General features: G+C 34.4%; 1 protein-coding gene across 3 annotated transcripts in view; it reads right to left on the reverse strand.

Moving 5' to 3' along the window:
• Positions 1-12,236: 12,236 nt before the first annotated feature.
• VEGFC (vascular endothelial growth factor C) overlaps positions 12,237-13,812 on the reverse strand; it is a 191,982-nt gene continuing 190,406 nt past the window's right edge. For all 3 annotated transcript variants that reach the window (XM_074329888.2, XM_019749437.3, XM_019749438.3), the window contains one exon: positions 12,237-13,802. In XM_074329888.2, the coding sequence (XP_074185989.1) occupies positions 13,694-13,802 (109 nt within the window). In that variant the 3' untranslated portion in view covers positions 12,237-13,693. The remainder of the gene's footprint in view (positions 13,803-13,812) is intronic.

Here is a 13,812-nt window from a genome sequence, read left to right on the forward strand (position 1 = left end):
GAAAGGCAATTTCATGATTCAAAGAGGTTAGAGGTTACATTCCTCTTCTTTTATTATTTTTTATCCTGAGTAGCATAAGCTTTTAACAGACATCATTCAGCTTCCAACCAGACACATTATTTTAAAGTCTCCTAGGGCTTTAAAGTCTCCTAGAGCTGCTACTTATGAGGCAAGGGGGGAGAGTGGATGCAGGAAATGGAAAAAAGACTAGGGAATTAAAAGTTTCAGAGAAGGTAAGCATGTTAATCCTGGACATACTGCAAAGTCACTGGAAAGACATAAAATGAAGAAATACAGAAAGACCACTACCACTTAATCTTACACTCAAACTTACACTATCAGTTTCATGTTCTCTATTTGCAAACATTTGACTTGATGTTTTTGTGTGTTTTTATATATTTAAGGTATGTCTTGAAAAGTGAGTGAGTTTTTGAAATGTTTCAATAACGTGTATATTTTAGTTAAAAAGAAAATTATTTTTTTCAAGCTTATGGAATTCTACGACTCAAACTTGGTCCTCTTCACATTGTAAGCTACTACACGAGATGAATGAATGAATATTTATGCAATGTCTTTTACTAGAAATAGCCATCACATATGGAAAAATTAATATGAACTCTAAGAAAACTGATTAAATGCTTTGGGAAAGCTCAATCAAGAAAAGTCAGTTTTAAAAAGGGTTGCCCAGTTAGATCTGGGTAGCCAACTATCGATATTTAGGGCAAATGTAACAAAAGAATTTTTTTTCATATTGCTTTGCAGGTGACTTTAATTTCTCAATCCCCTTTAATGAAATAAAAACTCCAAAGCAGACAAAGCATTGAAGGTATTGTATATGCAAGAAAGCCAATATTCATCTCCAAAGACAAGGTCTTGTTCTTACAACAAAAGGCAAGTCAATCAGTGGACATTCAAATAAAAATAAAATTATATTTAAAGCATGATTACATTATGCTTGGTGATCCACACTTTAACTTCTTAGATTAATCAACCAACAACTATGAGATCAGATTATCTGTGATAAATCCCTTCTATTCTGATAGATTTCTACCTTTGGATGCAAACTGTACCACAAGTAGACTCTAAAGACCCTTATTATTTTAATGTGTTTAATTTTGGGCAATGAAAATCAAGTACTGCACACATTCCATACCTATTGCCAAAGTTAATGCCAAGGATCTATATGTCATTTGATGAAGAATCTCAACTGAGACTCAGTTAACACTGTCATTCAGAGAACACCATTACCCCCACTCCTTCTATCTCCCCTTCCACTCAAATTGCTTTTGACTTTAACAGAGAAGTGTTATAGTTTTATCTACAGACCAATAACCCAAAATATCATTAAAGAGGAAGAAGTAATCTTATATTTTTCTTAGTAGAAACATCTTCACAAGGATTACTTAACGTTACCTGGGTGGTGACTGACAAGAGCTGGTGTCAGTCCCATACTCATGTTTGAGCATCCCTCTCATACAGAAAGCTATAAAGGTCATTTCCACATTAACTCATGCTTATCCACATATTGGAAGACAAACTGCAAGATGTGACTTCTTTCAATAACTGTGTTCCATAAACATTACAGTCTTAAGAGGCAGGGATTTGGGGATACAATCCACCTGCTCAGCTAGCATTTTATCACTCACTCCTCTCAATTTATAAATATTACCAAAGGCTGACACATGACACATGGTAGTGTCTGGGAAGAATTTACCCAAACTACCCCACAAGAGGAAACAATTATTTAAAAATATTAGTGGGGCAATTGACTAAATGATTTGGGCAAAAGTTAAATTAAACCATACACTAAAATAAATTTTTATTGGTTTATAAAGTCAACTTCTGTAAATGTGACCACTAAAGGATCATTTAGTTGTTTCATAAAAATATTTTTCCTAAGACGAAATAATTGATATTTGATGTCACAGATTCTCTGGCAAACTTATTTGTAAGTTTGTTTTCTCCTCTGGAGATTTTTACTTCCTTATACTAAATATTCTACTACTCTAGAATTTCAGATTCTAGGAACAATGAATGCCCAGTGAAATTATCATTGGTGTTACAGTTCAAAGGAGCATCTGAATGTGCCCACCAAGAAAATCAAATGTCATTTTTGTAAAACCATGGAAGGAAAAGGGGCATGAAAGACTTACCGGTACAGCATTCTCCTCACTGAGAAGAGAGCACATGTTTGGTTCATATCTCAGCCCCAATGTCCTCACTGAGAAGAGAGCACATGTTTGGTGCCTAATACATGTTCCTCTGGGATCAGTGGCACCATTTTCTCCATCATTTCAATAATCATGAACTATCTTCTGACTGCAGCAAAGGGAAGGAAGCCAAACATAAATGAAATGAAAAATAACAAATAGAAAAAAAATGATTTGAACCATAAAATTTTTGTACATAGACACAACATCCAAATAACATTACCAGGCCAAGAGCAAATAAAGAAAAGAAAAGAAAAAAAAAAAAAAAAAATATATATATATATATATATATATATATATATGAACAAGTAAAAACTAAAAATTTAAATAATCTGTTTCTAAAAATTCATAAAAATTGGTAAGTAGAGCAACAGAATAAAAACTGACAAAAACTGAACAGGATTGTCACAGAAATAATTTGCTAATATATGAAAGCATATTTTACCTTACTAATGATCAAAATAATTATAAATGAAAACAATAGATTTCTTTTTCACCCACAAATTAGCTGAATTTCTTTAAAGATAACATCAGTCAAGTTGTAATGAAACTTAAAGTTCTCTCAAAATGGTAGTGAGAGTAACAAAGGCCACAATCTTTCTAGAGGGTAATATTGGGACTATGTATCAAGTTCCCTAAAAGATTAATAACTATAACCCTTAGATTTTACAAATGGGAACTTTCTTCTTTACAGGCATCTGTCTATATATGCATCTCTCTCTCTCTCTCTCTCTCTCTCTCTCTCTCTCTCTCTCTCTCTCTCTTCCTATGTATCTATCCAGATTTCTGAATTTTCTACTATAAACATGTATTTTTCCCCAGAAATATTACTGTTAAAAAGAGACAATAGATAAAAAATAATAGTTATGGATTTTAAAAAACGAATTCTTTATTTCACATTATCTGTAGTCTTGCTCCTTATGTCCTATAAAATAAGATTTGCTCCTCACAATATAGAATTTGTGATTTTATCTCTTCTTCCCTTCCTGCTCCTTTCCCTCCCAAATTGTACCTACTAAAGTGAGTACAAACTGATTCTGAAAGTAAAGAGCTTGTGGAATTTGACTAACTGAATTACTCTTTCTGCAAAGGAGTAAGCAAATAGGGGGAAAATGAAATAGATTATCACTTTATGATATGCTGAATTTTAAAACATACGACAATTAAATTCACGAACTTGTTGCAATGATGCTGCTAACATTTTTTCTTTTATATCAGAGGGATCATTCATTATGAATTTGTACCAACTGGACAAACAGTTAACCAAGTGTACTATTTGGAAAGTAGTACTGAAAAGTGCTGAAGGGCTGCATGAAAAAGTTAGACAACCTGAACTTTTTGCCAACAATTCATGGCTCTTGCATCACGACAATGTACCAGCTCACATGGCACTGTCTGTGAGAGAGTTTTTAGGCAGTAAACAACTGTTTTGGAACCTCCTCCCTACTCACCTGATCTGGCCCCTGGTGACTTCTTTCTTTACCCAAAGATAAAGGAAATATTGAAAGGAAGGCATTTTGATGATATTCCGGACATCCAGGGTAATATGATGACAGCTCTGATGGCCATTCTAGAGAAAGAGTTCCAAAATTGCTTTGAAGGGTGGACTAGGCAGGCATCGTCGCATAGCTTCCCAAGGGGAGTACTTCGAAAGTGACCGTAGTGAAATTCAGCTAGGAGGTATGTAGCACTTTTTCTAGGATGGGTTCACAAACTTAATTGACTTCGTATGCATGCATGATGAATGAAGTATTGAAGAAATGTTTACTGAGCATCCTTTACTGTGAAGTCTTCTTCTGTGGCCTTTATATACACGGCTGTACTGAATCTGCAAGGCAATAATGAAATCAATATGGATGAAGGAAGTTAGACTTAGAGAGGTCGAGTGGTCCAATAGCTTTGAGGAGAATCCAGAACTAAACTGTGCTCTTTCTATTACACCAAATAAACTTTATTACAACAGTTAATTCTGATCAATCTATTCCTTTATGTGTTTCATGTTGACAAAATGAGACAGTTTAAATGGATTGTCTGGGAATTATTTAAACCTAGTTTAAAAATACTGTTATCCCTACACATAGGTATTTTCCCAAATGATAAGATCACTTAGAATTTTGGATACCCAGCCACCTTCAAACTTTGAAATACAGTGCAAGATTTTTGTGATTGTCTAATCAAAATTTGTATGGATGAGTATTTTATTTCAAGACCAACTTATTTCCCTAATGTGTGCAGAGTGAGTCATTATAGAAAAGTATTATATGGATAGAGTAAAATAAAAGTATCATCTGAAATTGGAATTTTATTAATAACATTTAGGCTTACTTTGGATTTGTAATATATGGAAGATGGTCCATATTTTTTACTAACATTATAGTAGAATCCTGTTTTACTTTTAATTTGCCTATTAATATTTAAAAATTATATACACACACACTCTTTGGCCTGAAGATTTTTATAGTTTTATTTTTAAATTACCTCCTCTCCTCCAAACTCTCATAATTCTAAACTTTAACCTTTAACCCCTTTCCACAAACTATGCTTTGAATCACGTTGACTGAGCTTACTGTGGTTCATCTTTTAGAAAAGGTACTCTGAATTTCAGAAGATCTCTGTAAATTTATTTTCTTTTGAGGAGAAAACAGTAAAATATTAAATTCAAATCTGCTAGAAATGGATGAGAATCCCACCATAGCTATTTCTGAATTATGGTATTTTGTTTCCCCACCAGCTGTTTAATGGTTAGTTACATCGGATCTTACAAGCAAGTTATATATTAAGGACCTAGTGTTGCCTCCCGGGTTCAGTTGGAAGCACGGGAACATTGTGCATTGGTTGGTGACATTTTCCAGATCATGCTGCCTTTAAAAAATGCAGCAAGAATTCTCTCATAGTTAATGTTTGAAAGTGGTGACTTAAAGTGAATTGCTAAGAAGTATGAATAAAGTTCATTTTACTGAAAATTTAGGAAATTCTTGCTAAATGATATGACAAATTCTTCACCAAGTAGAAATTTGAATACAAAGTTTATTTCTAACTTAATGTCATTAATACTGAGATGCTTTTAAATTTTTTCACATTTTTTTCTTTCTGTATTTTTTTTTACAAAAAGAAAATTTATTATGCTAGCACTACTCTTGATTCTGAGCATTTACCTTAATCTTTCATAGCTAGCCTCTAGTCTTTATGTGCCTTTTTACATAGGAAAGGACAGAGTAGGAATTCATATCTTTAAAGTAGTTTCATTACCTAATTTGACAAAAAGTGTGATTGAGTTCCAAAATGCATTATGACATTGTTTTATATAACCATAGTGGTGATAAATTCAGATTCTACAATTTGATACTTGGCTAAATTTGCTCAAGTGTTTGTTTTCTCAGAACTTTGTTGCAATTTGTGAATCAGACTGAATTCCTGGACACTTTAATTCTGGTTAAAAAGAAGATTTGGCATTTGAAACTACCAAAGATTATAGAAATTAGTTCTTGAAGACTTATGGTGGATCATTGTTTGCTAATTTTGCAATCAGCAACCAAGGAATTAGAGACTCTCTTTGAAATCAACAACTGCGGCTTTGATTCTTGGTCACCTATCGAATGAGAATGTTGAATGGGGTACAGCTTGTATCTATTGCCTGGAGAATCAAAGATTGTTCCAGTTATCTCCAGAGTTTCTTCTGCCAATTTAATGACTATACTAATAACGTATGAAAGCATCAGGCAGTGTAAGCTTATTACAATATGAAGTATCTTGTTGTACCAACTATAAGGCAGATACATTTAAGACCCAAGTCGGGAGTGAAATCCAGCTTATACATACAGGTATTTTATCATTTTTACTTACAGTGCAGTTAAGCTAGTTTTCAACCAACTCTCAGGTGGAGTTTCAGGTACAATTTGAGTGTTCTTGAATTAATTATTCTCTTTGCAGATCTTGTTTGCTTTTCCTTCAATCCAGCACCCAACACTATTCAGGTACACTATCTGCCTTGAAATAAATACTTGCTTTGATCTCAAAATATTTGATTCGGATTTAACTCTTTCTTGACAATTAGCATTTATTTGCATATAAAAAGGGGACTGCTATAGACTGAATTGTGTCCCTTTCAAATTCATTTGTTAAAGCAAGCCCTAACCCCCAATTTTACTGTATTTAGAGATAGATTTAGGGAGGTAATTAAGGTTAAATGAGGGCATAAGTGTTGGGCTCTGATCTGCTAGGGCTGGTGTCCTCATATGAAGAGGAAGGGACACCAGACACCCCCTTCCCTCCACAGCACACAGAGGAAAGACCACGTGAGGACTCAGCGAGAAGGAGATAAGGCAGCCCTCTACAAGCCAGGTAGAGAGGTTTCACAAGAAACTAACTCAGATGGTACCTTGATCTCAGACTTCCAGCCTCCAGAACTGTGAGAAAATACATTTCTGTTGTTTAAGCCCTCCAGTCTCTGGTATTCTGTGATGGCAGCTGACCAGATGAAGAAAGGGCAAAGTGTGTTTTAAAATGAGCTGAGTTCATACCAATCTCCTGACAAAAATTAGTCCTGTCTAGCTGAGGGCAGCCTCTGTTTTTTTACAGATTCCAAGTCCTTGGTAAAAACAGCTCTTCATAGGGGAAGAGAGAATCAAGGCGTATGAATCTGGTCCAAGAATAATGCCTCATGGCATATGGGGAGGGGTTGGTTATAAATCCAGCCCAGTGGATGCTTCAGCCCAGCTTATGTTATGTTTGTTCCTTGGTCAAACTTGTCAAGTAAGTCTAATTCTTTAAAAACTTGAATTAAAACCTACATGGGATTCCCCATAAATTCTGTTAAGTGTTGTTGAGGCTGGGGCACTTTGCCTGGGGGTTAAGAACTCTTTCCATCTTCTGATGAGAGACACTGGCCTTGCTTGGTGTCAGCAACATGTTGGTTCCCTGCTCAAGAAAAGGTGCTGAGGGCTATAGGATTTTGGCACCACTGCGGCCACAGCTGCACCTATGGGAGCTGATGCCTTTGGCAGAGAGCAAGAGGGTGTTCAAGTAATTAGTAAAGTAAATGTCATATTTTAGAGCATTTTGAAAACAGAATTTGCAGAGGGCCTTTTTTAAAAAAAAATAGAATCTTTTTTCCCCCCCAATATCTTGACATAAAACAGAAAAAAAAAACATGGCTGCTCTGGTGGAATGGAGAGTGACGGCCTCGTGCCCCGTCTAGGACTCTGTGGAACACATATTGGTTGTTATTGTAGAAGTAGAAAGAATAGTCCACTCATGATCACTTGTCCTGTGTTTTCATATGGAGTGTCCCACTCCACTGCCTGTCTCAGGAGAAACCTTTAATAGTTCAGGGTTACAGATACTTTATTTGTAAAAATGAGAGGTCGACTTCCATAACTGCTAGACTCTCCTTTTAGGTCTAACTGAAATTCCTGGAATTATCTCAGATGCAGAGAAGAGGCTGGATTGTTCAAGAAAACTCTGCAACCTCCACTATCTCTTCAGCCTATGAAGCTCTAGCTTTCCCGGGGCACCAAGGATGGGCAAACCCACACAATCAGGATGAAGTGAGACTTCTCCTTCCTATGTGCCCTGTCGGGCCAATCGTGGCAGCCCACCCAAATGTGAGAGGGAGAACAGAGCTTGTCATTTTTTCACACACAGGCCAAACCAGTCATATAACTTACCAGAAAAAAAATCACAGTGGAATTCTCACGTGATCTGAAACTACATGCAAAAACATCTGCTTTAAATCTACAGATGAGGAAATTCTTTGTTTCCCCACGAGCTTCTCAAAAGCAATTCACCATTAGTGAATGATGGTGAATGATGTGGCATTCAGAGTGTCCACATGCACAGGTAGACTGAAGTCATTTCAGGTCAAAATACCTTTTAGTGTCTTGCTTCAGACTTTTATCATTGAAATTTTCAAATAGCCAGCATGATATTCTCATTTACTTAGTACATGCCATAATCCCATTCAAGAACTGCTCAATCGATAATATAATTTTGCCTTTGCCATTCTTGTTCACAAATTGCAGAAAATGTTCCTATGCATTTCTGGAATTTTCCACACCTTCCCTATCCCTGTCCCAACAGGTCAGGACACGTCCTCATTGTTTTCCTTAAAATTCTAGTGTACCTGCTTTTTCTCTCTTATTTCCCTTTCTGAACTTTTCTCATTTTTTTTTTTCTGTTCTTCCTTCCTGTTTTCACCTTTTCTTCACTTTCTTCCTCCCTTCCTTTTTCTTCCCTCTAATTAGCAATTGCCAATGCTAGCCTATGATCCTTTATTCACTGTGTGCCCTATCAAGAGCACGAGTTTCAAAAATATCATCAAAATGAAGAAACATTATTTTAAAATGGATATCAGTCTGTCAGGCCAAAGCCTGGGATAGAATCAGAGGAAGCAGGGAGTGTTTGATCTGACATTCCCAATCCTATCTGCTTCCTGTGTGCTTCTCCTTCCTGTGAGAGCCTATCGTTGAGCCGCAACTGCCAAAAATATTCTGGAGCAGAAACATCAGAGGGTGGGAATAAGGAAAGAAATAATCAGGGGTTAAAGGTCATTGTTTAAGATGAGTAAGAGATAAAGAGAAAAAAGTCGTGCCTTGAAAAAGAAACTCTCAAAGAAAGGAGATATGAAGTATAAAGAATGGGACATACTAGAGGAGTCATTTGTTACACATTAGCCAGGACTCTGTGAAATCTCCACAGCAAGTATTTAAAGATATGACACTTGTAACAGAACAAAAGCCTTGTTGTTTTTTTTTTTCCCCAAACTGAATGACCATGTCAGCTACATAGTTACATTTGTGGAGATACAATAATAGTCTCAGAAAAGAATTTCTACTTAAGTATGTACATTTGAATATGAGGAAAATTAAATTTAAAAAAAAATTAGAAAATGTACAGCTGCCTTAAAGTGATGAAAAAAAATTCCACGACTTTAACAATACATTACCAATATTGTTATAAAATCATATAATGTGTTGAATATACCTCTATGAAATTTTTTTTCTCCTTTTAAAAGTATTTTTACATTTCATTTGTATAATTATTTCTGATTGTGATGATTTCAGATTCTGTCTTAGCCAGCCAGTCATTACTTTGTAGATTGAAAAGAAGTTTTTCATGGTGTCTCACAATCATTTCTATCAAAGGAAAATAGTTACTGCTGTCTGTGTGGGCAGTCGTATCTCACCAAACCTGATACATAATCAGCCCTGACAGGTTAGTTCATGGGCAGAATCCAGCATTTTGACCTCTGTATTCACAGGTAATATAGACGAAGGCCCACTACCTAATTGAATCCAATCACCAGAACTCTAGATGGTAACAGCATTAGAAGTCAATTTCTGCTTCAACAGCCTTGTCTGGGTGAAATACAGTTTATGTGCATCTGACCGAGGTTTGGAAGCAGAGCATGGAAGTCTTAACCTTTACTTTTTTACGAAAGTTGCTTTTTTTAAAATTTTTTTTTTCCAAGATAATTCACTTCTTCCTGAAGTGGAAATAAATTTTCCAAAGTCTCCATGTGCAGCCCCCTTTGAGATGATTTGGATGCTTTGAGCTATCTAAATTTGTTAGAATTTAAGAAGTAGAATTAGAATTATATTATAGCATCAGGGATACAGATTTTTTTTACTTATAATTTCTTACATGAAACATTTTTAAAAGATCATTGTTTCCTCTTAATAGGGTCATTAATCTCAGCAATGGGCCTTCTCTGAAGTGCTTTAAAAATTTTTTTTTTCTTTTCCCCTCTGTATGTAGTTTAGTACAAACTTAGTCATGTCAGAGGGAGGAGTTCATACAGAATTTTAATTCAACTTCTTCCTTTCACAGATGAAGAAATTTAGACTCAGAGGATTTTGGTGATTTGTTCAGACACAGCAGAAAAGTCAGGATTAAGAAGAACCTGGTTTATAATTCCCAATGTAGTGCTCCTTCCGTCATAGTGTGCTTTTAAATTTCAGAGTTGTTAGCTACGGAATGAAGAGAAAAGAGCATGTGAAACTTTGTTGTTTTTTTTCAAATTACAAACCATCAAACACCACTTATACAAGTTCACAGTTATTTCCTATTTAAAATATCTAATATACCAAAAAATTCAAACATGACCAGATAAACCAGTAATTATTTTATAAAGTGTCACCAACTTCCTTAAACAGTTTTCTGGGTGTACTGTACACATTTTTTGAATACAATAATTGAATTTATTCAGAACTTTCTAGCATTGATTTATATAAAAACTAGACACTTCAATGTTCTCTCTTCTACCGGAGCACAATGAAATACTATTTTTATGTCATTCTTATTTTCAGTGCAAAAGGTAAAGTCCCTCAAAAGCATCCTTTGAAAAATCTGCTTATGAAACCTGAGCTCTTGGGGGACAGCATATTAATGTAGACAAAGTGGGGGCCAAGAGACCTTTGCTCTGCTCTTCGCCTCAGGTCTTCCTACGTAGGTGAACATGGGAACTTAACCACGTGAGGAGTTTCATGAACTTTGGCAACATGTTAAAACAATTGCTGTAGTCTGAACTCTCTCACCTGTTGTGTCTGCTTCTTTTCTCTCACCCACTGAGTAAAATTCCTACAGAGGAGGGAATCCCCACCAGAGTGCATGGAGGGAGCGTGTGACTGTTTCTCCTTTCCTTAGAGAGGTGCACTCTGGGTACGCCAGGGAATGTGGTCCTCCAGTCACCACTCAAACTTCTGTTTTGAGTTAGTATGGAGATGGAGAGCAAAGGTTATTTTTAGAAATTCTAAAACTGGAATCTATCTGTTTCACTCAGTCAAAACCCCCATTCAAAGAAAAATAGTCTTGAAGTTAGATCTTATACAACCAAAACATATTTTTCCTTGAGTCTTTTCAACTGAATATACAGCATTAGGTTTCCAGACATAAAATTCTGCTTACTGATTTTCCAAGATTCTGATATATTACCTGATGCTGCAAACTTCCAATGTTTTCTCTTCTTTATCCTTTAGATTGACTGGATTGGTATCTTGAGACTCCTAGTGAGTTTATGAACATTTTTCACTGTATTTTTTAGCTTTATGGTGAATCAATTTTGCTAACACTTTAAATAATTGTTTAGCTTTATCTCTAGTCCATCTTCTTAATTGGCATCACAAAAATCTCAATTATTATAATGGAGTGAAGTGACATTTTTATGATACACATAAAATTGTCTGTAAGTATCTCTGGCAATGTATTGTTTTTGTCCATGTTAGTTTTGCTTTTGATCAAAATTATTTGATCTCCAGAGACAAAGTAAATGTTATTTTCCTGGCATCCTTCATGCTTAAATTTTGGCTTACTGATGTTTTTGGCTTACCCATATATTCTGAGAAACTAATTGTCAACACATAGCTTAGATTATTTTTAAGCTGATAACTTGTAACAGTTGTTGCATCAGGTTCTAATATTCTTTACATGGCCTCAGGGGGCTCATTTGAAACTTAGACTATATATATAAATATATATATATATATATATATTTCCCCCCTAAATTAGCTACAAATTAATAGTTTTAAATGTATCAAAACTAAAAATGATTGATCAAATTGACATAACATTACATAATGCTTTTTGCTTACATTCTTGGCTCAAATACGATAAAGAATGATTGAGTTGAACGTAGCAGAATTTCATAGATGGTGACCATTACACACTAATATTGTGCTTCCCCATCAGGTGGAAAGATGGTATTTATTTTCACTCCATATTTCCTTTTCTAACCACACTTGAATTTATTTTCTTGTAAAAATTTTGATAAAACTATAGCTGTTGTCACATTGACTTAACATTTCCTTTTGCATTATTATTATTATTTTTGCTATCCTCAAGTTTGAAAATTACCTAGACCTTAACTGATATGAACAATGCTTATATTTATTGCTTACAGTCTTAAGTCATCTTTACTAAAACAAAAATAGGATGATGGTGCATAAATATATATATATATATATATATATATATATATATATATATATATATATACATATATATATATATATATATAATGAGAGAATTTCCGAAGATTACTTTTTTCCCCCTCAAATGTGAAAAAAATCTTACTTTATGAACTAGATGTTAAAGTTGTGTGAAGCACGTAATTGGAATTCAGTAAACTTTGCATGTGACACTGTGTTATAAGTCAGTATTGAAAACACTCAGGATAATTTTGGGGCATCGAATTTCTAATTAAATATTTTTAAAGAAAATAAGTTATTTTATAGCAAAACGTATAGATACTAATGTTTTCTACTGTACTGAGTAGTCACGAACCATTTAAAAATATTTTTGCTATATTAAACTTGCAAGCTTTAAGAGATTTATCTTTACATAACTATAGGCTTTTTCCCTTCTTTTAGCACTAATTATTTTTATGTATTTGCTGGTAGTTATGTATTTGCTACATCACACTAGCAAACAATCAATTCTTTGTCAACACGCACACCATTTATTTGGTTGTATTTACTCAGGCAAAATGTTTGTTCCCAGAGAACAGTATGCCTGTTTAAAAATGAAACAAGCACTTCAATTGTGTGACTGAAATGTTTCTTTTATAAAATATATGAGCATTTAAATGTTATTTCCAGTTTATTTTATATTTTATATTTTATACTTCAGCCCACAAAAAAAAATATTTCAGCTGGTCAAACAAGTTAAACACTTGGAAAATACTCTTCTTGAGTAAAATATTTTAAAGTGATTTTCATACATACTGAGGAATATTATACCCATTTAAAAGTCTGAATGTCCCCAGTGCCTTGAATAACTTTCGATCACATGGACATGCTAAGCAGACTATCTTATAAGATGGTATATTCTATACTGATTCATTTAGATTTAAATGTAAAAGTATCATGGGCTAAAGTATTTGTAATCATTAAATATATTAAGAGATGTATTTAAATAAAATGTAGTAGCAACTGTTATCCCTGTGAAATTTTCTTTTATAGGAATACACATTTTCATAACAATCACGGTCTGACATCCGGTTAGAGAAAAAGAAAAAGGGCAGGGGGAGATGAATGTTTCATAATACCAAGTTTTGGTGATAGTGTAACATTGTAATGGAGTGAATTTAGCAGCTTATAATACAACTTTCATTTTATTTTAAACATATTTTGCATGATATAAAAATATTGATCACAGTGAGCTTTAACCAATTGTTATTGCTATAAAAATGAATGCAGAAACAATATTTTTAGTGGAAATAAATTATATAGTCATTTTTTTTTTTTTTTAAATCACAACAGAAGAACCTCAGCTATTTGGTCATTGGCAGAAAACGAGTCTTTACAAGAGGTCTTTTTGCAGATGAGCTACAGTCCATTTCTGTAAGGTTATCCACATGGTTCAGCAAACAGTGACTTTTGTCTTTGTTACCATGGTCCCACAAAGGTCTCTCTGTTCATGGTTCTAAAGTGGCAACACAGTTATCCATGGCAGAAAAATGGTGAACTGGAAAATAGTACACTCTTAGTTCATATCGTTCTTTTCCAATATGAAGGGACACAGCGACATACTTCTTCACTAAATGAAAGTCCCTGCTCACAATGCTTCAGCCGATTTGGACATGGCCGTCTGTAACAACTAGGAAAAC

This window comes from Rhinolophus sinicus, chromosome 16 (assembly GCF_057876585.1).
Source record: "Rhinolophus sinicus isolate RSI-liver-muscle chromosome 16, RSI-T2T, whole genome shotgun sequence".
Lineage (NCBI taxonomy): Eukaryota > Metazoa > Chordata > Mammalia > Chiroptera > Rhinolophidae > Rhinolophus > Rhinolophus sinicus.